General features: G+C 37.0%; 1 protein-coding gene and 1 non-coding gene across 3 annotated transcripts in view; both read left to right on the top strand.

Annotated features, from left to right (window-relative positions):
• Positions 1–24,787, top strand: part of ZFPM2 (zinc finger protein, FOG family member 2) — a 531,451-nt gene that overhangs the window by 95,267 nt on the left and 411,397 nt on the right. The window contains exon 2 of one of the 2 annotated variants that reach the window (XM_056110088.1): positions 13,340–13,498. The exons of the other annotated variant lie outside the window; for it this stretch is intronic. Within the exon in view, the coding sequence (XP_055966063.1) occupies positions 13,340–13,498 (159 nt within the window). The remainder of the gene's footprint in view (positions 1–13,339; positions 13,499–24,787) is intronic. 2 annotated transcript variants of the gene reach the window in all.
• LOC130023545 (small nucleolar RNA U3) lies at positions 1,353–1,563 on the top strand. The gene has a single exon (XR_008792478.1). It is a non-coding gene; the product is annotated as a small nucleolar RNA U3 (small nucleolar RNA).

Below are 24,787 nucleotides of genomic sequence, written 5' to 3'. Positions count from 1 at the left end.
TGGAGAGCCACTGTTTGCTGCCAGCCTCCGTGTCATCAACCCGTGAAGTCAGCTGCATTATGAGAACAGCTATTCCATGCATTTGGAGTTGGGGGGGGGGGCAGGAAAGAAACACTCAATAATTCATTGCACATATGTAGAGCCACTTTAACAAGGGAAGCTCAGAAAGGGTATTATGAAAATTAAAAAGCTTCGAAAGGACCATAGATCCACTTGATAAGATAGGGCTAGATTTAAATATCATTCATAAAGGAGCAAAAGCAGTTTTTTGTATACAATGACCAAAAGTTGATGCAAATACTTTTCATGGATTTTTCTCTAATTTTTTTTCAGGGAATTGATATTTTTTCTTTTCTTTCCTGAATGTAGTCTAGGCCTATTGGGATGTATTTAAAGACACTCACCTTTGCCTCGTATCACTGTTTAAGTCTCCAGAGTACTTTTTTAGGGGAGTCCTCCAAGGGCTGTCCCAAGAGGTGTTCGGGAGAACCAGGGACTCCATGGGAGGAAGAAATTCAACCCAGACTGGGCTCATAATAGACCTAGTGTGCACACTAACCACTGCTCTGTCTCTTGGCCTTTCCAGAGCCCTTTTTTGAATGAGAAAATATTGATTATTTTTTCAGGTTTTGTTTCAGCTGATTTCTTAAAAGCCAACGCACTTGTTGTCTTGGATTTGCTCTAGAAATACAGAGAAATAAGTATCGTTCTATAGTAAAACAAACCAACAAAAACTTTGCTCTTTCCTCATGTGTTTGAGAAAGAACACTGATTTTTTTCAAGGTGGAAATAGGCAAGCAAAGGAACCAAGAGAAAGGCAAGAGAGAGGATGCATGTTCAATGGAGAACATGGACTTGAAGAGCAAGCCAGATAACATGACTTTTAAAAGCCTCTCTTTTATTGGTACTCATTTCATGTAGTAGCATAATTATGCAGGCCTTATAAATTAGAGTTGCAGAATTTGTTAGATGCAAATACGAACTTCATTTTGATGGTGCTTTGAAATTTTTAAAGAAAATGTGCTTTCTATTGTTCAAACTTCAAGTTATATATTTACTTCATTTAGCAAGTTCCCACTATGTATCATAGAGATTCTCTGCATAGATTCGAATTCTTTCCTTGCTTATAGTGTTTTAAAAACCATATTCTTCTCAGGATCTTCTTTGATAAGCATAGAGTTTCATGGTGTCAAGGGTAATAAACTTTGTCCAACAATGTAAAGCTATACTTTCTTTCTCTGTGTGGGGCTCGGACCCAAGATCCCAACTGTGTATGTTCCACCACTAATCCACATTCCCGCCTCAGTTGTAGTACTTTATTTATAGAATACACTTTAAAATGCATTTTATCTAAGACTATACTTTCAGGGATCATTTCTCTGTTGGTTACTAGAAAAATTTCTCAGATTGTGTAGGGCACCCGGAACCATGAGGAGGAGCCCGAGCACCCTCTCCTGAGTGTGAACCCAGTTCGAGGTGTTGCTTTTGCAACTGCCTTTTTTCATTGATGATTCTTCTAATTCCTTCAGAAGAATGAGAGGGAAAACATGCAATCTGAGTGGTTCTGGTAAAAAACAAAACAAATCATTATTCTTAGGCACTGTGGCTTACAATACTGTTAACAATAGTTTCAGGCACACCATCATTCAAGCCAAAGTGTCAGCATCTCTCCATCAATTTCCCAAGGTCCCCTCCAGACCCCATCCTAGGTAGGAGGTATATAATAATAACTAAGCTTTTTAATGAGTTTGCCAAAGGTTAGAATTTAGAACTATGTGTCTAAGATTTTTTTTGTTAACTTTCATTTCTCCTTGATTTGGTCTTCAATTTTTCTTATAGTAAAATTTCTTCACTTGATCACTTGACTTCTTGTTAATCATCGATTTCCTTGGGCGGGCACCAGTAATGTCTCCATTCGTCCCTGTCGTGTGCTAGTGTAGTCCAATGGCGTTTGCTCGTTCTAGGAACACGAAGAGCCTCAAACAGTAAAATTTAACCAAAAAATTATTTTATATGATTTCATTTTATTTTTGTCACACATGGCAGTTCTTGGGGCTTACTCCTGGCTCTGGGCTCAGGGATCATGTCTGGTGGTGTTCAGGAAACCACAGGAATTACAGAGAGATCAACTCAGATTGACCACATGCAAAGAACGTACCTTAAGCCCCTATACTATATCTCTGGCCTCCAAGATGAAAAAGTCTTATGTGGGCTGGAAAGATAGTATAGTGTATAGCAGGTAGGGCAGTTACTTTGCACTGGGCCAATCTGGGTTTCGTTTCTGGCACCCTGTATAGTCCCCTGGACCCTTTCAGGAGTGATTCTTGAACTCAGGGCCAGGAGTAACTTCTGAACAACTGTGGGTGTGGCTCCCCAAATAAAAACAAAAAACAAAATAAAAATTTGGGGGGATGCAGTTTGGGCCACACCCAGCAGTGTCCAGGGCTTACTCCTGGCTCTGTGCTCGGGGATCACTCCTGGTGGACTGTGGGGACCACATAGGGTGCAGGAATTGAACCCGAGTCAGATGTCACGACCACGATCACAATCATCCCGTTATTCGTCGATTTCCTCAAGCAGGCACCAGTAACGTCTCTTTTGCACTAGCCTTGAGATTTTAAAAAGTGCCATTTTCAAGGCTCTTTCAGGGCTAGGAGAATGAGAGAGCCCCATGATTGTTACTGGTATTTGGCATATCGGGTACACCACGGGGAGTTTGCCAGGCTCTGAGGTGTGGGCAGGTTACATTAGGAAGCCTGCCAGGTTGTCCAAAGTAAGAATGAGATAATAAGATGTCGGGAGCTGGGTTCTATAGTCTCTGGGTCTTGGCCGTTGATGGGATTACAGGCGCTGGGGGGACAGTTGGTGGGTGTGACCCCTGCCTACTGGAAGATGGAGGATCTGGGTGGAGGATGCTCAGCCTCAGGTTTAGGGATCTCAGCCCCGGGACCCGCATGTCTTTGTTCCTCGGCCAGTACCTTCATGTGTGTGGAGAGTGGCCTCAGCATGGTTGTGGCTGGTTCCAGAGGTCTTCAGCTGCCGAGGCTCTACTCGGGGTGGGGTGGGAAACTCAATCCGCCCCCCCTCCAAGGGCCCCCTGTGAGGACAGCCAGGTGCAGGATCAGGAGAATCTGCTCTGTTCTCTTCCGGAAGCTTGGTTTTATAGTCTCTGGGTCTTGGCCGTTGATGGGATTACACGGCGCCGGGGGGGGGGGGGGGTGGGAGGGCGCAGTTGGAAGGATCTCCACCCAGATCCTCCATCTTCCAGTAGGCAGGGGTCACACCCACCAACTGACCCCCTGGCACACACTAACTGAAGTCAGCTGTATGCAAAGCAAATACCTTACCCACTGTACTATGTTCTTGCCCCAAGAAAATTTCTTTTGTAAGTATTAGATGACAAGAATAAATTCAAGGAACCATATTTGGTGAGTCTAGTTACAAATTTAGGTAGGATTGAATTCTGACAGACATAGTTTAAAAAATGCGCCAGTATTTGGGATTTCAAAGAAAGCTTCTCTGCTCTTCCCATAAGATTAAATGTATGCTTTAAATGCATAAAGTTTGTCTTCTTAGCAAGATTATCAGCCCCCATCTGGCTGGAAAGGGGAAAAGAGTAGTAAGTCCATCCATCCTGTCCACCATGAACCCTGCACCAACCCCATCTCCTGCCACACTCTTCACCCTCAGTAAATATTAGTTAAATGAATACAAAGGGAGTAAAAGGACAAAAGGATACACAAAAGTCTTATAAAAAATAATAGCTTCTTGCATTTTTTTGTATTTTATTGCTATTTGTGGGTATTTCATTATTAAAATAAGCATAATTATTTAAAATACATAATTCTAGTAATTAGTGTGCCTTTTTTGTTTCTTCTAACCCTAAAGATAGGGTTACCATCTTTAATAAACTGAAAATGGCTCTATGGAGTTCTGGACTGAGACCTGATTACAAAATATTTGAATTTTAATGCCATCTCTGTCACCAACTTCCTGGGTCAGTGCACAAGGCACTTACTAATGAACTGAATTTTTTCAATGCCTGAGTTACTTTCTGAGAGTAAATTAGTCATTAGAGATTCTAGTTCAAGTTTATCTGTATTCCCTCATCTGATTTTATTTTTCCTGTGATGTCAGTGTTTAATCTACTTTGTAAGATGAGTTACTGCTTGTTAGGTTGGCATATGTTAAATAGAAAAAATTGTTAGTTTCTTATTAGCATAAATCAGTTAATTTGGGGGTTCCAAAACCAAGACATTTTAGGGCAGGGATAAAGAACATTTAGAGGATTTATACTCCTTATGATTTATATAAGAAGTAAAAATACTGCCATCTATAAAATTGACTAAAGACTATAGCAAAGTATATTACCTTCTTTTTCTAAAATAAAAGAGTTCTCTTTTCTCCCTAATGGAACAATTTGAATAAAACATAACTCCCTTTCCATATTTTTACAATAGAGCATCGGCAAATTGAAACTTCCATTAAAAATTCTCTAATAAATTGAACCCTCCATTAAAAATTTCTAATATCTTTTTATTAGCATTTTCAAACTCAATTTAAATATTCACAGATCCCAGTTTTAATAAACTTGACAGGATTCAGGTAATTTCCTTCAACTTTCTAGATTGAAGGACAGCAGTTGGTAAAGATATAAAAAAAGATGTACAGCTCTGAGCAAATCCCCAAATCAATTATATATAAGAAATAACATAACACATGGAAAGAAATTAATCAAAAAGAAGAATTTCTACTATATGATTCTCTGTTCTGTTACCTGCAGGCAACGAACGCAAATGAAAAAATCAACATTCTTTGGGCAGATAAGGGAAAATTAATAAAAATGTTTCCTTCCTCCTAGATCCCTTGATGCAACTATTGTTAAAAGTAAGGGGCTGCAAGGAAGAACTTACTCTTTTAAAAGGTTGGGTTTTTTGTCAAGTCAAAAAATTATGGTTTTATTCTTTTTATTCTGCTCAATTACGTACGTTAGTCTAGATTTGCTCTGTCCAAGGAAAAACCGCCTGCTCCCCTCCCCATCTCATGGCTCTGTGGAATATGCACAATTTAAACCTACTAGGAGCCAAGGAAGAAGCATGATGAGATGCTGAGAGGAGGATGATGGTTCCCAAGAAAGTCTTGAGTGTGACTGATGAAAATTGTAAGAGGAGCTATGAGAACTACAAAATGTGTCTCACCTGAACTGAGGAAAAAGAGGGTAGTTTTCTCAAGAGAAAAACAAAACCAAAATGTACCTGTGCTGTAATGAGATATGGAGGGTGCATTTTGGGGGAGTTTCTGCCTTTTACTTTAGAGGGGAGTTTTTATTTTCTGCTTTTAACTGAACACGCCTGTGAATGTATAGAATGCATCATATTAAAAACCTACTTTTTTTTACAAGGGCTTATTGTCTGATTATTATCCCAAATTAACAAAGAAGTATGAGCAAGAGTACAGAAAGTTAGATAATGATAATACATCCAATTTAAGTCTCAGCCCACTGCTTCATTTACATCATCGATCAAAAATATAAATTTAAATTAGAATAAAAGTTGTAATTTAACTCATTTCACTGGCCAATTAAAATATAGCAGGACTGGACTGGGTTTTGTTACTTTTGTGTAATACCTTTTAAATTGGAACCAAATTTGTCTGTTCCTAGTTTATATTTTAATACCTTTTGAAAAGCTGCTTCACTGGATAAATGTGGCTTAATTATTACATAATACCTAAATCTTGGAATGAATTATTGCTTGAATTGTCATTTGAAGATCCTAGTATGTTTAGATACATAAAATTTAAGTATCTCATATAGAGGGCTGATACATCTATATATAGATATACAAATAGATATATAGTTATACTGATTTGCATGATATGTTATATGCTTTATAGATAAAGAAGATAATGGATACTTTTGCACATGACTTTAAAGGAATGCAAAACCATTAACTGACAACTTGAGTTCATTGTCATTTTCATTAATTTTTACTTGTAATTTTGAGAAATGTATTTCATGGCTGAGTAATTTTGTTTATAAGTAAAATGATGTGAATCTTACGATGAAAGATTTAAATTTAATAATACTATCTGCTCATAAACAATATAAATGAAATACATTTAAAAAGCACTAGAATGAAAATGTTTGGGAATATTTGTGTATTTTCAGGGCAAACTCACCTAGTCAAATTTCTGAGCACACTGTGATAGATTATTGTAATTATTGGGAATGATAATACTTTAATATGACTTTCTTCCCACCTGTCAGTTGCAATCAAGGCTGCCTAGTATTCTGAAACAGTCTCATTTTGCTTGGTGGCTAGTCTTGTGCAACTACTAGAATGCTTAGAATATTAATTCATGGAGAGGAGATTTGAATGCTCCATATCTGTTATGGCAAAGTGTCTTGCTTTCATCTAAGAATTTGCAAAATCAAACCAAAATTGTAATAAATTAACAATTTATTAACTATTAAATTTATTAACAATTAACAATTAACTCTTATGAGCTGGTGACACAGCCATAGAATTTGACATTTCTTTTCCCTATTTGTCTTTCACAAGTATATTAATTTGTGTAGAATCTAATTTCTTTCTTGGGTGCCTATTACTTTGATGTCCCTTAAATTTATATGAATTTATCTGACGTTTTGTTAAGGGTTAGCTTCATTTAAAGTAGCTGCCCAAACCACACACCCTAAAGAAAAGAGAGAGCAAAAGGGAATGCCCTGCCACAGAGGTGGGGCGGGGTGGGGGGAGAGGAGGGGTGGGAGGGCTACTGGGTTTATTGGTGGTGGAGAATGGGCACTGGTGGAGGGATGGGTACTTGATCATTGTATAACTAAAACCCAAGCACGAAGTTTGTAAGTCTACAACTGTACCTCATGTGTTTCACTAATAAAATAAATAAAAGAATAAAGTAGTGGCAAGGGTGGGCATTTCCTTAGGGATACCACAGAGGTTGAAGACACATGATTTTGAATGAGAATTACTTCACTGATCTTGATGACTTCTTTGATTTCCTCATCCCATTGCTTGCATTAGCCCTCTTTGTTCAGATTTCTTCTGTGACTTCTGTGGTTTTTTTTTCTCTCCAACTTTCTTTGTCTCCTTCCAGCTCCTGTGGCTATCGAATGGTTTGCAAATATGTCTTAACTGCCTGGATTTGTAACAATAATTTGTCATAACTTCAGTTACCTGAATGTGTACAGATTTAGCCTTTTTAGCAGACATACAGATTTATTGCCAACTTTTGTCTTCTTCACATATTTTGCTGCCGATGGTTAGACAAACTGCTTAATTCTTGTTATTGTAGTTTTGACTCCACACCCAGGCCCAGTGGTGTTCTGGATCCGTTGCTAAGGACTGAATATAAACTTTCCTATGCAAAGCACGTACACCATATATAGCTTAAAATTCTTTTAAGCTATATCTCTTGCCCCAAACTACTGTCTCTCATATATACATATATATGCATGTATATATATCATTAATATAAATCACCAATATATATTCTTTGCATTGCAAACACCAGTAAAGGTCTAATTCTGTCCTTGTAGTACCCATCTCTTATGCGTCTCCACCCCATATGTCCTTTTCTGACACCAGATCACTGACACAACTATCTTATGAAAGATTTGATCACATTTCAGCCCTGTTCTTGCCATGTGGCTGCTGGAACTGACTAAATGGAAGACATCACGGTACATCGGACTAGCCATTGTCATTATCAGTGATAGGAATCTGCACAACCTTTAGTTTCAGATTCATCTGGAAGACAAAAGTAGCAGTGGTCAGGTCACGTGACCAGGAGGATGCAAGAGTATCTTTCTGAAAATAGAAGCTTTCCCATGCACCCATCAGAATCTTCTGGCAATCTAAAGGCTGCTTACTCATTATTCTGAAAGATAATTAACTGTTTTACAGGCTCAGCATAGAGCTCCATTGTGTTTCATAGCTTTAGGATGTACGTTTTACAGCAAGGTAAATATTTATATTTACAAACATTTAGACCATTAATTCTGGAGAGTGTGTTTGAATATCTGTAAATCAGAAGCAATTGAAGAGCTGGGATTCAGATTTCCTTACACTTGCCTGCCAAGTGGCCTCAATCAGAAGTAATTTTCTCCATGAGGGCACATGGAGCTCAGTCGTGAGCCTTTTCTGAGTAGATATTATTATTTGTGTCAAATTATGTGTGGTGATTTTTCTGAAGTGGACTTCTGTGCCTACTAATCCATACACACGAGGTTCCTTCATTCCCCCCTTCAATGATGCTATTAATTGTACTTGTGCTCTAAGTGTCTCTTATCCCTTAAAAAATGTTAGTTTGTGGCCACTGATTATCTGTAAAGTTTTCCTATTAAAGAAACATGCAATATAGAGAGAAGAGTGAGATCCATACATACTAAACTATAAACTCTCTGCATATTCTGAGAGCTCTTTTTTTTTTGCCTGAGCCTGATTTATTAGTATAGCTAAAGAAATGTTTGGTAATTTCACATTTTCAAGTTCAGTAAATTTCATAAATCTGACATTTGCTTAGGGAGATAGACAAGTTGGCCATTAAATTACCTTCCAGTATCCCATTCTAAGCATTGACAATGAGATCTCGTGCACTTTGAACAATATTAGCCCAGGAATTTTTATATCCCATTGGAGTTTTTGTAGTTTGCTTTGAAAAATAGGTGCTTCTTTTCAGTTGTATGTTTGGAATTGCAAAATGATAGCCCAAAGATAAAATAAAGTAGCCCTGGATTATGAAATATTTTACTGTCAATTAAGATTTTGTTTTACTTTTTGATTAAAAACTAAGAAATATATAAAATCATCATGATATAAATGAATTTTTAGAGACTTACTAAACATATTTCAATGGCTAGTGATTTTGTTTGTATGTAGGTTTTCTTTTCAATATTTGTGCAATTATTAAATTTGAGTTTGATATATTACCACTGGAGACAAGACAAGCCATGTGAGTTTTAAATAAGGCTCAGTTATTATTGTTATTTTTAATGAAGATTCTTACATAGCATATATATTCACTTTTATTGTTTAAAAATAAAGAATTTTACATATTCCTTTATAATAGCAATTTTACAATAGGTTTCCAGAAATAAAATAATTCGCATATATAAACTATTAATTTAAAAATTAGTATTTTTTGTTTGCAAAACTCAAAGTATATATGGAAAGAGGAACTTGTGTTATAGTGCAATGGTATTAAGGCTGATATAGTTTGGGTGTGGGTATGAATTACATAGATAATTTATATTAGTAATGAATTATTTTTATTTTTGTAAAATTTTACTTTATTTTATTATTTTTTGTTATATTTATTTATTGAATCACTGTGGGAAAAGTTACAAAGCTTTCAAGATTAAGTCTTGGTCATACAATGATAAACACCTTTCCCTTCACCAGTACTTATTTTTCACCACCAAGAACCCCAATATGAAATTTCAAAGAAGATATTGTAAAGTTTATGGGAATTTTTATTTTGTGGTACATATAAGCAACTAATTATCTTTATTGTTGTGATATTTGAGATTTTCTTTGTGACGAGTGTTATATTTTGGAAGACTCAGTAAACTGAGAAGAGTAGGTTTCTCACAGTGTAAAGACTAATATCCAGGTGTTGGGAATAGCAGATTATGTTAATGTAAGAGTTAATATAACCCTTTTCAGAGGGTTCCTCTATTTATGAGTTTCCCGTCATCTCTACTTTGTAGCTGAATGAAATAATGGAGTTTACACTTTTCATCATGTTTTGCATGATAATAAGTTATTTTATTTTATTTATTCATATTACCTTTATATTTACATAAGTAGAAATGTATTACCATGGCATACTAATAAAAGGTTCTTAAAATATCTTATGGTTTCACATCAACACTTTTAGTTATTAGCTAATGACTGTAAGCTGGTTAAGTGACCTCCTCAGCCTTATGTTTTAGTCCCATAAAATAAAATTAGTTAGGAACGTGCCTCACTGATTATTTTTTTCCCCCCTTTTTTTTTTATTAGTGAAACACCATGAGGTACAGTTGTAAATTTACAATTTTTTCTGCTTGGGTTTCGATTATACAATGATCAGATACCCATCCCTCCACCAGTGCCCATTTTTCACCACCATGGATAATATCCCCCCCACCCCCATTCCCCCATCCCCCCCTGCCTCTGTGGCAGGGCAATCCCCTGTGTTCTCTCTCTCCTTTTGGGTGTTGTGGTCTGCAGAAGAGGCATTGAGTGGCAAACATGTTCAGTCCATAGTCTACTTTCGACATGCATCTCCCCTCCTGGGAGGATCCTCCAAACACCCTTTATTTGGTACATCTACACAATGGAGTACTATGTAGCTGTTAGAAAAGATGAAGTCATGAAATTTACATACAAGTGGTAAAATATGGAAAGTATCATGCTAAGCGAAATGAGTCAGAAAGAGAGGGATAGACATAGAAAGATTGCATTCATCTGGGGGATATAAAGTAACAAAGTATGAGATTAATACCCAAGAATAGCTGAGATCAGCACCAGGAGGATCACTCCATAACTTAGAGGCCAGCCGGGTATCCTAGAGGAAAGGGCAGTTCAGATAGAGAAGGGAGCCTCACTGATTATTTTAAAGACCATGTAAGAAAATTTGTAAGCCTATAACTGTACCTCATGGTTTTTCACTAATAAAAAAAGAAAAAAAAGAAAGAAAAAAAAGAAAAAAATAATAAAGGAAGATAATGATGACAAAAAAAAAAAAGAATGTGATTTGGAGCTTTTGTGTGAAATACAAGCAAGATGGCTTCTGTGTCCTCCTTTGACCAAGTGTGACAGTATTGTAGGTTGAAAACAATAAAACTATGTAAATGATTTTCATGAGACTTATAATAATGAACATTATGAGGTAAATATGACATAATATTTTAAATTGTTACTAATGTGCCCATGTATGTCATTCTATGTGGCATGTTTTTGTTTTTACTTTGGGTGGGTGTTGGGTTGATACACCTGGTGGTTCTCAGGGGCTACTCATCACTCAGTCCTCAGGGAGTACCCAGTAGTACTTAGGGAGCACCCAGTTGTACTCAGAGGAGTATGCATTGCTGAGTACTGAATGTGGGGCTCCTGCCTGAAGAGACTTTATCAGGCACTCATCCCATTGTCTTGTCTTTTGACATTACTGTTATAAAATGTGGAAGATTGTAATAAACATCTGAAGAAATGAATGCGAGATTAGAATGAAATTAGGTCCGAGTACCGGAGCAGTAGTGTAGTGGATAGGGCATTTGCCTTGCACATGACTGGCTCAGGTTTGATCCCTAGAAGCCCATAAAGTTTCTCAAGCCTTCAACGATTGATCCCTGAGAGCAGAGCCAGGAGTGAGCCCTCAGCACTGCCAGGTGTGCCTCCTCCCTCCAAAACAAACAAAAATAACGAGGTCCATGACTTTTGATGTGATTTATATAAAACAGAAGCCATGGGTTTTTAACCCTCCATATACAAAATACACATGAGCAGAGTGTTTGGGGTTAGGGCATCCTTTCTTAACATTCGTCACTGTCACTGTCCTCCCGTTGTTCATCGATTTGCTTGAGCGGGCCCAGTAACGTCTCCATTGTGACAATTGTTACTGTGTTTGGCATATCTAATACATTATGGTAGTTTGCCAGGCTTTGCCCTGCGGGCTCGATACTCTCAGTAGCTTGCCGGGCTCTCCAAGAGGGGCGGAAGAATCAAACTTGGGCCGGCCATGTTGGCCGCTTGCAAGGCAAATGCCTTACCCGCTGTGCTATCGCTCCAGCCCCATTTAGCATTTGTTATTTTGAAGAAAACAAGGAAAAATAAAGTTTTCATAAAAGATAATGAAACTCTGGGCTAGATAGATAGCACTGGGACCAAGATGCTTGCTTTGATGCAGTTGAGACCTGTTTTGATCTCCAAAATGACACACATATGGTTTCCCGAGCACCATCAGGAGTGCTCCCTGAGCACAGACCTAGGAGTAATCCCCGAGCACAAATCTCTGTGTAATCCCTGACCATTGCTGGATATGACCCACCTACGTCCCCTCCGAAGAAAAAGGGGGAGAAACAATGGGACTTTAAGAATTTGGCAGTGGGGGAGGCTTCGATATCTCTTATTTAAAATCCTGACTGCTAATTCTGTCCAGTAAAATGTGTTATCTAGTGACTGAGCCCTTTGAAAACTCTCTCTGGGAAAAACAGCCAGATATGCTATTGTGCGTACCTATTCTTGATTGCTCATACATATCTAAAAAAAGTGTAATGTGTGCACTTTTAAAATTTATTTGTAAGATTTCTTTCTTTGGCCTTGCCAGTTTCTTTCCCCTTTTGAAAAGTCAAGAGAGACTGCCTAATTCTTTCACCTTTAAGTCTTTTGCTCTGTCCGGTGATACTGCTGACATGAGTGACAATTAGTACCAATTACCATAATTGTGTTCTTGGGTAAAATGCCCCATTGCTTCTTTAGGAGCAGAAGCAGACTCCGCTTCATAAAGCGACTGAGGTTTTGATTCTCTAGGGCTGTCAGAGTTTCACAATCAGCCGTGTGCTTTTCCCTTAGCGTCTATTTCTGATCCATCTGAACAACTACATCCCTCCCTTTCAATAAAATAGGTCCATTAATGTAGTGTACCTTACTCTCATTCACTCTATGGGAGTTGTATTTTTATTACTGAAAAAGTATCACATAAATACAAATTACATTTTTTCATTAGAAAATGACTTTTCACTTATGGAAATATTCAATTAATTATGAATAGGGTTATGCTTTCATCAGGGAGAGAAATATGTAATTTTTCTTCAAGCTTCAAACACATATAATGAAATCTTTTCTCAGAATCCACTCTTAAGATGGATTTTTAAAAGTATAGACTTTATTAAAATCTCAGTTCAATTAAAATACATTCAGTTCCTTTAAATCTTTATTAAAATCTCAGGTAAAATTGTACAGCGATGTAAAAGAGACTTGTACTCTTCACCAGGTAGTTAATTCGAACAAATGACATAAAGTGCACAGTTTTGCTCTGTAGGAGAGAATAAAAAAAAATAAGCTCTGGTCTTGGACTTGGGGCTAGTTAAGGATTGGGGATGGATATTGTCTTCTACATGGCAGCATCGGGACCAAAGTTCCTTTTCCTAATATACCACTGTTTCTTGTTGCATATGAGCATATTACCTTGTATGAAAATACCTGGTGATACCACTTGGCCTATTCATAGAGTACATTTATCTCAGTACCTTACATAAAAAAGATGCTATTTAAGGATTTTATTTCGCTCTCTTCCTTGGATGTTTTTGGTACAGTGTCCCTGATTCTTTTTCAAGGGCCGCTAGAAGATGCCATTGAAGAGGAAGAGGAAGAGCATCCATCCGAGGAAACTGACCTCATCTCAAAGGGGGACTTTCCATTGGAGGAAAGCTTTTCCACAGAATTTGGGCCTGAGAATCTGAGCTGTGAAGAAGTGGAATACTTTTGTAACAAAGGTAATCTTGAATGGTTAGCTGCACTCTTTGAGTTCTTTTATTCTGACAGTGTGGCCAGGTTTAGAATGCACACGCACAGGTAGAATAGAAGGAAAACGATGTTTCCAATGGTCTTCGAACCCACGCAAACTTTTTCCCAACAGAGCATTGTAAGGAAGAAAAAGAAATGATTCTACGATAATAAATCACTTTGTAGACTTTAAGAAATGTTTTCATGTTGACTGGCTAATTCAATATGAAAATTTTTATGTTGATTGCCCAACGAACCATAGCACGTATTATATTTGTCATTGATTAATTCACTCCAGTATTTATTGAATGCAGGTTATCTTTGAGGCCCTTGATTAAGCTTTGAGTATAATGGGGCAGATAGATTTCCAGCCAAGGTTCTGGTTCACTCCTCTTGTAAACTTCATCTTAGGGTTTGATATTGGCTTACAGCACCAAGCATGATGCTTTTTTAAGGTACTCTCATGTGAAAAAGTATAGATTCTCTCACCAATTTTGATACTCTTTTGCTATATTGTAACCTTTGAAATAACTCAGACCATATAGGTCAGTTTATTTCTTGCCTTGACTGTGAATCAGGTAGCCTGGCCACTCCCTCCCTGAATTTGTTCATTTCTTTGCTTACTTTGCATTCAACATCGAGTTCAAATGTTTTTCTTAACTCTCTCTCTCTCTCCCTTTCTCTCTCTCACTCTCTGTGTCTCTCTCTATTTTTTTTAATTTGACTGCTTTGTCTCTGCAAGTGAGTTAGTCCTTCTCTTATTGCCTCCTGCACCATTGTACAATTTCCAAGTAGCCTGTTCACTTTGGTTGTAAACAGCTGTTTGAACTAATTTACCTGACAGTTTCTCAGAGTGTGCTTGGGGGTGTGTATGTCACTTCCGTAAGTTTGTCCGTGCATTTACATCCTGAATTCAAATATGTGCATTTTTCAAGCAAAGGAATAATGAGAAGTGGGTTTTTCAAAATATGTTTATGTGAATTTCTTGATCAGACTTGAGAGCCTAAAACCAAGGATGCTGATTGATAGTAATTTCCTCAAAGTGCTTGTAATGATCGCAGTCGCTACATGGAGCTTTGTTTTGTACAGAGTATTAAATCTCTAGCACCCTTTCTCCAAGTGGAGAAGTCAATCAGCTTCCATTCCCGCAGGCAAAGGGATGCCAGACTCTAAAGTCTTAAAATGTTATGCCAACACCAGCATCTTGAAATCCTGTAGCATATACACTTAGTCACAGACATTTATAGCTAAGGACCTGGTTGAGATGATTTGTTTTACCTCTGATTTTTTTCTTCTATGCTGGAGCGATAGCACAGCGGTAGGGCATTTGCCTTGCGTGCTGCTGGCCTGACCAAGCCGGGATCGATTCCTCCGCCCCTCTTGGAGAGCCCGGCACGCTACCGAGAGTATCTTGCCCACGTGGCAAAGCCTGGCAAGCTACCCATGACATATTTGATATGCCAAACACAGTAACAACAAGTCTCACAATAGAGACATTACTGGGCCCGCTTGAGCAAATCAGTGAACAACGGGAGGACAGTGACAGTGACAGAAAACATATACTTGGGCACATTGTAGAGAACTTCCCTTATCTTGTGGGGTTGGGATAAGAAAATGAACTCAAAGTTTGGACGCATCATTTATTATTCTTTCTTATGTTTTTAAATAGTTCATTATAGGAGTTAGAGAGATAGTGCAGATGGTAGGGCACCTGCCTTGCACACATCCAGCCAGGTTAGATCCCCAGCACCCCAAGTGGTCCCCAAGCTCACCAGGAGTCATCCATCAGAACAGAGTCAGGAGTAAGCTCTGAGTAGAGCCAGGTGTGACCCCCTCAAAAGAGTTAATTATGAATTATAGACATTATTGTTAATTTATTAAAGGAGGCGATATGACACACAAATGTTAGCTATATATTTTCATTTGGGGAACATCATTGTTTAAAGTCTGTGTTTTATGAAAAACTGTAGAAGTCCAAGTTTTAAATTACTGATTCCTTGGAAGAAAATTACAGCAGTGATTATATGATTACATAACTATGGTCACAAGGCAATCTCCATATGTACCAAATAATGATCTAATGTATGAAAAATTCAAACATGGGAAATGAAAAAAGGATGAATTATAATTAAGTAAATTATTTAATGGATTTGCTCGAGCGGGCCCAGTAACGTCTCCATTGGAGACTTTGTTGTTACTGTGTCTGGCATATCGAATACTCTCGGTAGCTTGCCGGGCTCTCCGAGAGGGGCGGAGGAATCGAACTCGGGTCGGCCATGTTGGCCGCTTGTAAGGCGAACGCCCTACCCGCTGTGCTATCGTTCCAGCCCTGTTGGATATTATTCTTAAATTATGAACATGCTAATTTAAATATTTAACAAAATACTTCAGAGATAACATAATAATTAACATATTACACCTATAAAAATTGTTAAGTCATGGTAGGTGGGAATCATATTGCTGATTTTCACTTATTATTTTTTCAAGATACATTAGAGCATTTTCTTTGAAAACTACTGTTGCTTTATTTAATTGGAAAAGAATTTCATTATTTCACTTCCTTAGAATGTGAGCCCAGGGAATTCCCACTGAAGACTATAAGAAGTGGTGTGAAAGACAATGCTTATGGATGCAGCGTGGTACGGGGAGTGACTACGATTCTCTTTCATTTGTCACTGAAGTTGATTAGCCACAATAGGAAGAGAAAATTTCCTCTCTGGAAAATTAGAAACTAATCTTTCTGGAGAAATTTATATATTAGTCTCAGGAACACAATTATGTTTTCCTCCCAGTTGCAGAGAAGATAGATAAGGCAGTCAAAAAGTTTATGTACTTAAATGGGGCTGCTGTCAGGTTAAAAATGCATGGAGGGAAAAACTGCTTTTTGTACATAGTCTAAATCATGTATTTCAACTCAAAACTTATCAGAACATGCACGGAAGTGAATTGGGTTATCTGGAATATCTAGCAAGCTAGAAATGCCATAGTTTCTTTAGTAGGTTCCTGGGATTAAAAAAAAATCTGGAAGTTAAACTACAGGTTTTTTTTTTAAGCAAAGGATAGTTAAAACAAAACAAAACAATAAATATAACCTGAAAAAAATCCAGCTCATCAAAGCATAGCCAATAATCTCTAAGTTTTGTAAAGAAGTATTTTGATGAATTGGAGATAGTACTGATAATTCACTTTAGTTTTATGTTCATTCAACTTTTTATCATCTGTTTCATATAAAGCAATTTCGAATATAACTTAACTGAAGAAAAGTAGGAAAGCTCTCTGTGTGTTATTGAAGACATAGCTTATGATAAGTAAAAGTTTTTACATCCTTTGGGACTAGAACTTTTACAATAGACAAGATATTTTTAGTGTTTAGAGTAATTTATTATCATAGTGTTTACCTCATTTTAATAAGGAAATTCATTAACTGTTTTCTTGTTGTGAAAAGGTTTTTTTAAAATTTCTTAGCAAGTTTCAAAGCACTTATTTTAATATTAACACATTTGTTAGTTTTTTATAGAACCAGTTTTAGAATGTTGTTTATATCTGATTAATATGACACATTATTCTCATAAGTAGAAAAATATTAGTCAGGATTTTATGTCATTTACGAATGCATAAAATTCTGATTTTTTGTTTTTTGTTTTGGAGACACATCTGGTGGTGTTCAGCAATCATTTCTGGCTCTGCAGCCAGAGATCACTCCTGGTGGGGCTCAGGGAACAATATGGGGTGCTGAAGGACTATTCTGGGTTGTCTGCATGCAAGGCACTGTACAGTCTCATCCTATAATTGTATAACATTGTTTAATATATGAATCTAAAGCTTAGATATACACAACAAGAGGAAAAAGATGAACTTTAATAAGCCCTTCTTATAATTACCAGTCTAAAACTTTAAGCTGACATTTCTATTAAAGTTGATTTTCATGCAGCTTTTAAAAAACTTTTTTTAAAATTGAATCACCATGAGATACATGGTCATAAAGATATTCATGACTAGGTTTTGTTCATACTCCAACACCCGTCCCTTCACCAGTGTAAATTTCCCATCATCAGTGTCCCCAGATCCCACCCTTCAGCCAGCCTTCCTTCCCTCCTTCCCTCCTACTTGCCTTCCTCCCTCCCTCCTTTCTTTCTTTCTTTCTTTCTTTCTTTCTTTCTTTCTTTCTTTCTTTCTTTCTTTCCTTCCTTCCTTCCTTCCTTCCTTCCCTCCTTCCTTCCTTTCTTTCTTTCCTTTTGGGATTATGGTTTGCAGTACTGGAAGGTTATCATATATATCTCTTTACCTTTTTCAGCTCTCAATTCTTGTTCAGAGTGTTAATTTCTCACTATCATTGTCCTAATGGTCTCTTCTTTATCCTAACAGACCCCCGCCACCACCACCACCACTTGTGGCAAGCTTTCAACTGTGCAAATGAGTGCAATCATTCTATATCTGCCCCTCTGCTTATGCCTTATTTCACTTAGCATGATACTCTCCATGTCCATCCATTTATAAGCCTATTTCATGACTTCATTTTTCCTGATCGCTGTGTATATTCCTTTGTGTACATATACCATAGTTATTTTATCCAGTCATTTTTTTTCTCAGGCATTTGGGTTGTTTCTACATTCTTGCTATTGTGAACAGTGTTGTGATGTACATAGAAGTGCAAATTGAATTTTTCCTGTATGTTTCTGAGGCCTCAGGGTATATTCCCAGAAGGGGTATTGCTGTGTCAAATGGAAGTTCAATTTCTAGCTATTTGAGGAATGTCCATATTGCTTTCCAAAGAGGCTGAACAAGTTGTTATTCCCAGCAACGGTTAATTCCCACTGGTGACTGCATGCAAGACAAGTGCCTTAGCCCTTGTACTATTTCTGACCTCTACTATAAACCCTGAGTTTTAAATTTTAATTTTAACAAAATCTTAGTACTTTTTTCCTCATATCCACAGTACCACTGGTTGCATTTGTTCTTTTTTGATGTGTGCCAGTCTTTGTTGTGTAGATGATATCTCTTATTTTGATTTGCACCTCCCTGATGATAGCAATGTAGAGCATTTTTCATATGCTTTTTTGCTATTTTTATTTCTTCTTCGTGGAAGTTTTTGTTTATTTCTTCTCACCATTTTTTGAGAAGTTGGCTGTTTTTTTTCTTGTAAAGTTATACCATGCCTCATATATGTTGGATATTAACCCATCATCTTATGGTATTGGTAAAATAGTTTTTCCCGTTCTGTGGGCTGTGTTTGTATCTTGGTCACCATTTCTTTTGAGGTAAAGAGGCTTCTTAGTTTCATGCAACTTTTTACTTGGGTTAGTTATCTTATCATATTTTTACTTTTCACCTTTGAAACAAATTAAATGATCTCTTTATGAAACTATGCTATGTGAAAGATGCCTTGATACTCTTTTTGTTTGTTTTTTCACCATACTTGAAGATGCTCAGAATTTATTTCTGACTCTGTGATCAGGGATCACTCCCAGCTGTTTTTGGAATACCATACGTGATAACAGGTTTTGACCCCTGTCAACTGCATGCAAAACAATTGCCTTAACCCTTGTATTTTTTCTGGCCACGGCTATAATATTCCTAGCTTTAAAATTTTTTTTAAATATTGGTGCTTTCAATTTGCATTGTCCTTTTTTTGCGCAATGAGTTTAGAGCATTTGGCTTCTTGCCTTGCAGTATCTCTGAGAGGAAGGAAACAAGCAAGAATTATTTCCTTGAATTTACAGATGATGAAGACATCAAACCTGGTTCCTTAAGTGTTGCACATTTCCTGTGGTTCTAGGTTATTTGCAGTTCCATGATTTTTTCCTCCTACCTCTCTTCTGGTGTACATAATAAATATAAAATTATGACAATGGTAGGTTGGAATGAAATGAACTAATTGAAGTTGAAATGTGTGTGGTGTAGAAGCAACCCTAAGAGTTTCTAGAATGTCTCCAGTGTCAGGTAGGAGAACCTTGGCAGAGGAGCAATTCTCGGATCAACTTGGATACACTGAGCTTCTAGCAGAGTTGGCATGGAGCAGATCTACAGTGAATCTGTTGGTAATCACCTGGCATAGAAGTTCCTTGCTGAAATATTCAAATACTGTTAATGACAAAAGTGAAACAGACAAGTCTTGGGACACGATCCAGAAGCACATCACAGGATATGTGAGCAGGAAGAAAAGTGTCAGATCAGTGTCATTGTAGGCTAGGAGAATGTGTAATATTGTTTGAAACAAAAACAAACACATCTCCATAGAAACTCATGTCTGTGAACATTGAGCATTAGTAATGATCTCCTAGAAAATAGATCAGGAATTTATACAAATTGTTTTCTGATTACAATTATTTCTAAGCCAAGGCTGATAGGGAAAATAATGCTGTCAAAGGTGATTTGGGAAGAAAAAAGACACGTTATTTGCTCATATCCTGATAGAGAAATCAACAGGTATAGTGTTTAGTCTAGAGAGATGAGCTAATCTGATAACCATTCAATCTGGAAAGATTAGGGTTGAAAAAGAGAGGACTTAATGGAAACCCATAGCAATAGGTATCTAGTATGCCAGAGCACATTTCTGCCACATTGAGAAAGATCTGACAAGAGCAGAATGTAGAACATACATTTTATTTTTACTTGCATGGTATATTTAGGAAAATAGAATAAAATATGAGTTGCTCAAACTTGGCTTTAACTATAGCCCCAAAAGTAATTAAGATCAAACCAAAAGCAAACATACATAGATATTTAATCAGGTTGACAGAAACTTCCAATTCTGTTCAGTAGTTCCAACTCAATGCATCTCACCCATAAACTAAGCATCTACATACCAAACCTTTTCCTAGTGTAGGGAATGAAGGGTGAGAACATTCGAAACAAAGGCCATCCTTGGTCTTAGAAGGAGAGATTCAAAAAACCATCAAATTCACATGTAAGATATAGAGGTTGTTGAAAACAAAACAAGTTTTGGTAACGGAGCGATGGTGTCTGTGTGTGTGTGTGTGTGTGTGTGTGTGTGTGTGTGTGTGTGTGTGTGAGAGAGAGAGACAGACAGACAGACAGACAGACAGACAGAGACAGACAGACACAGAGTAGCAAGATAGGGAAATAGAGACAAAGAGACAGAAACAGAGAGAGGCAGAGACAGAGAGATTGAGAGAAAAGAGAGAACACAATTGGATATTTCATGTGAGCTCTGGGTAGTATCCAGAGATTAGTAGCCATACCTCTGAGGCTTGTATTTCTGGAAGCCAGAAGATGGCAGAGGGTCCCCCAGCTCTTTGCTATCATCTGGCCAGGGGGAGTTGGTTACTGAAGGAATCTTTTGGATTGCCACCAATGCCAGAAGACTTAGGGGAGCCCCAAAGAAGAGGTGAGATAACTGGGAGAACACATATGGTCTCAATACATCCCTATCTTGAAAAAAAAGATCTGCAGAAAGGTCTGGTGAAAGCAGGAACTGGGGAAGCATGTTGAGGAAGTTTCCAAGAGATGCAGAACAACCCCCATTAGCATCATCCCCCCCTTAGTCACCTACTTCATGAGACTCTGGTGCTCACTCGTGGTGCTCACTCACTGGTGCTCACTCACTGGTGCTCACTCGTGGCTCATCTGTGCCATTATTGGCAGTGATAGCAGCTGGAGGATGAGCTGAGTCACTTTTATTCCTTCCACAATACCAGAATTGGGTGACAGTCCTCGATCTCTCCTCCCAAGCTTGGATCAAGAAAACAAAGAAGAGGAAGCAAGAGAATCTGAATCAGTTTCACCGTTTGGCTTACTTAACTATTTCTCTTACTGCCATCCTTGGAGCATTCCTCTCCTCCCCATCACCTTCTTTTCTGTTGTTTTCCCATAAATAGACTCTTGGTAGAGTTTCCTAGCTCCGGCTAGCAATTGAGAAGTTGTTAAGAAAAAGACCATGTCTCCTCATACTATACCAGACTATATTATTGCATTTATTGCCCACTCTTTCGTGTTAATGGAAAGTCTCAGAAATCTAACTCCATAGTACAGAGAAGAAGAAAAGAAGTTCCATCTCACCACCCTTGCACAGATTTGAGTGTGGAAGTTCCTGCTCATTTTCCATTTAATCCAGAGTCAAACATTCATATTGTCTCTTCTTTTTATGTTGTTATTAAATTTTTAATTCAGAGAGGCTGTCCACTATATTTCATAAGCCCCTTTCATTCAATACAGGTTCTCCTCTCCTCAATTTTTTTTAAACGACACATATGTGTCTTCTGATTCTTGGGCCAGCAGAGTTGGAATCTGCAAAAGGCAGTTCTACCATGATCACCTTGAGCTTGAAAAGGAAGGAGCTCAGGAAGGCAATTCTGTTCCCTTTTTTTTTTTTCTTAACAGGATTAAGAAGCTGAGCATTTTAAATTCTTGCATATAGCATTGACATTTCCAGGGTGTGTTTGGACCAGGGAGTTCAAAGGGAAGGAATAAAAACGAAAAGCCAATATGACTTTGTTTTTTACCTTGCTGGAGGAGCTGTTTGTGCAAATCGCCTATAAGCTTATTGACCTGGATCTTTGACTCCTTGTTTTCTCTGGATCCGGCTGCACTGGAGACACTGATGGAACCCCTGATATTGCTGATTGAACAGCCCCCAGCTTTGCTTGGCATCTCCCTTCCTCTGCCTGCTCTCACCCCTCCCTCCAGGTGACATTATTGTTCCTTGGCAAAACCCTATATTTTACTGAATTCAATACTACTTTTCCTTTCTGAAAATTTATTTTAGAAGTATATATTTCTTTTCTTATGTAAGTCATCCAACGAAGTGAAATGAAAAGTAAGATAATTCCTCTCGGAGGATAAAAAGAGCTTCTAATAGTGCCCTATTGATCATTTTTAATCACATGAGATAGGAAAAAAAGAAAAGAAAAGAAACTAAGAAAGAAAAATGAAAAACTGGTGGCATTGTGTGCCACTCATTTCTGGACTTAAAATTCCCCAAACATGGGGTTTGTTTGGAATGATACAGGCTTTGAAAAAAGATCACAGTTGATGGACAAATAAGGGAGCATTTGAAAATCATTTGTTCTTATGGGGGAACCAGCACTTTCTGGTTTTATGAAACAGAAGATATACAAATTTTGTTTGTTACTTAGTGTTTCATGCATAAAAGTCAGATCATTCTTGATATATCATCGCTAATTTCAATAAAATTAAAGTGTTTGACTTTATATAGTGTAGAAATAACTCATGATGCCTATATTGTATGATTCAGGTACTACATATTTTACGTTTGATCAAGTAAATTTATTGATTTATTTGAGTTGATCATCAACACATCTGTACTATACCAACTGCAAGGCATTTTGAAATACATTAAAATTTATATTTATCATAATTTATGAAGTAACATATATTATAATAACATATTTTAAATATATTATATAATTATAATAACATGTATTATAATAACATATATTATATTTATCATAATTTATGAAGTAATATATATTATAATAACATATATTTTACTCTCTTTCTACCTGGCTTTGTAAGCTGTCAAAAAATACCTAAGTTCCATTCATATTCATTTTTTTATAAGCATCATTGTTAATAACAAAATTTACATAAAAGCATATTTTATTTTATATACAGAAATCAACTTTTTGTTTTCAAAGTTTTTTAAAGTTCCTGACCATTTCTTGCATTCTTTCATACAATATTCAAAGTCTGGGCACGGGAATTAACTTAATCCTCAATATTTTATGTATGTAAATCTGAACATGAGTATTTTAGCAGATACTGCATTATCAATCAAATTTTATATAGATGTTAAATTAATAATTCATTTGAATTATATGAGTTGAGGAGCTATTTATTTGTAATTTCTTTTATTGCTACATTTAGTGGTGTTTTTGGATGAATGAAGAATTCACGTTCCTTGAATGGATTCATTTTTATTAAGTTATAATGATATATGATGATATAAATTTATGTAAATATAAAAGATATAATGATAAAATTTTAAGTTGAAACAACTTAGTTTTCTTCAGTTAAAGTTATAAGAATTTATGCTTCTTTACATTAATATTTAGCCACGATTTGTACCTATTTACTCAATTTTCTTAAACTATTAAAGATGTGAATAACAACATAATGTTATGAAATATGAAAAAATAATTAATTTTGATCATATAAAATTACCTTGGTTGACAACCTTGAGTTGTCAAACTGTTGGTCACTTTATGATTTTATGGCATTTTAGAGTAACTTCATTTTGTTTCTTCCTTTTGTTTTTCCACTACATTTGCCTGTACTCAGAGCTCATTCTTGGCTCTGCTCAGGCAGCATTCCTGAAGGGCCTTGGGGACCACACTCAGTGCTGGGTATTGAACACAGGTTTGCTGTGCAAGGCAAGCGCCGTACCCCATTCATTACCTCTCCAGCCTCAAAACTTGACTCTTGCAAGTAGCCATGTCTCCTGCCCTTTCATTCTTCAAACACTGGCATGTTTAGGTTAAAGTCAAATAAGATTTTTCAAAGCTCTTCATCACCGAAGGTAAAATTCATATTTACTTATTAGTATGTATAAGTTGACATACAGTTTTTCATCTGAGAAGCAACAGAAAGTACTAAAGCATTTGCCCCTCCATTTCTTGATGAGACAATCCTTGTCTCTGTCAGGCTAAAGCAAACATTGTAAAAGGGAAATGTAGAAGTCTATGGTACGATGAATAGAATTATAGTAAATATGTGCTCACTCATTTTTTTTTTGTTGTTCTTAAAAGGTCAGGTAAAAATAACTGAAGATGTTACCCCAATGAAGTAAATACTGGTAATGAATGCAGATTGCTGTTTCAGCTTCTTTTTTGTAGTTCAATGAGATTCCAGAGATTGGCATTGAGACTTTCTCCCAATTATAATAATTATGATAATGGTAATAACCACCTTCATTTGCTGACTGCTTCTAAGTTAGAGATCCCGATATACACAGATCATCTCTAATCAATGTACTGTCTCATTTATAACTATGAAAACATCTGTAGCACTGTAGCACTGTCCTCCCATTGTTCATTGATTTTCTCAAGCGGGCCCAGTAATATCTCCATTGTGAGACTTGTTACTGTGTTTGGAATATTGAATACTTCATGGGGAGCTTGCCAGGCTTTGCTGTACGTAGTTTGCCAGGCTTTCCGGGAGGGCAGAGGAATTAACCGGGCTGGGCCAGGCAGCCTCCCATGAGGCAAATGCCCTACCCGCTGTGCGATAGCTCCAGCCCGTGAAAACAACATAGATATTATAATTATATAACATCTGAATATTGTGACCTGAGATTTCTA

This window comes from Sorex fumeus, unplaced genomic scaffold, assembly GCF_029834395.1.
Source record: "Sorex fumeus unplaced genomic scaffold, SorFum_2.1 ptg000002l, whole genome shotgun sequence".
NCBI classification, from domain to species: domain Eukaryota; kingdom Metazoa; phylum Chordata; class Mammalia; order Eulipotyphla; family Soricidae; genus Sorex; species Sorex fumeus.
The sequence above is the reverse complement of the archived record's forward strand: the minus strand, read 5'-3'. Positions and strand labels throughout refer to the sequence as shown.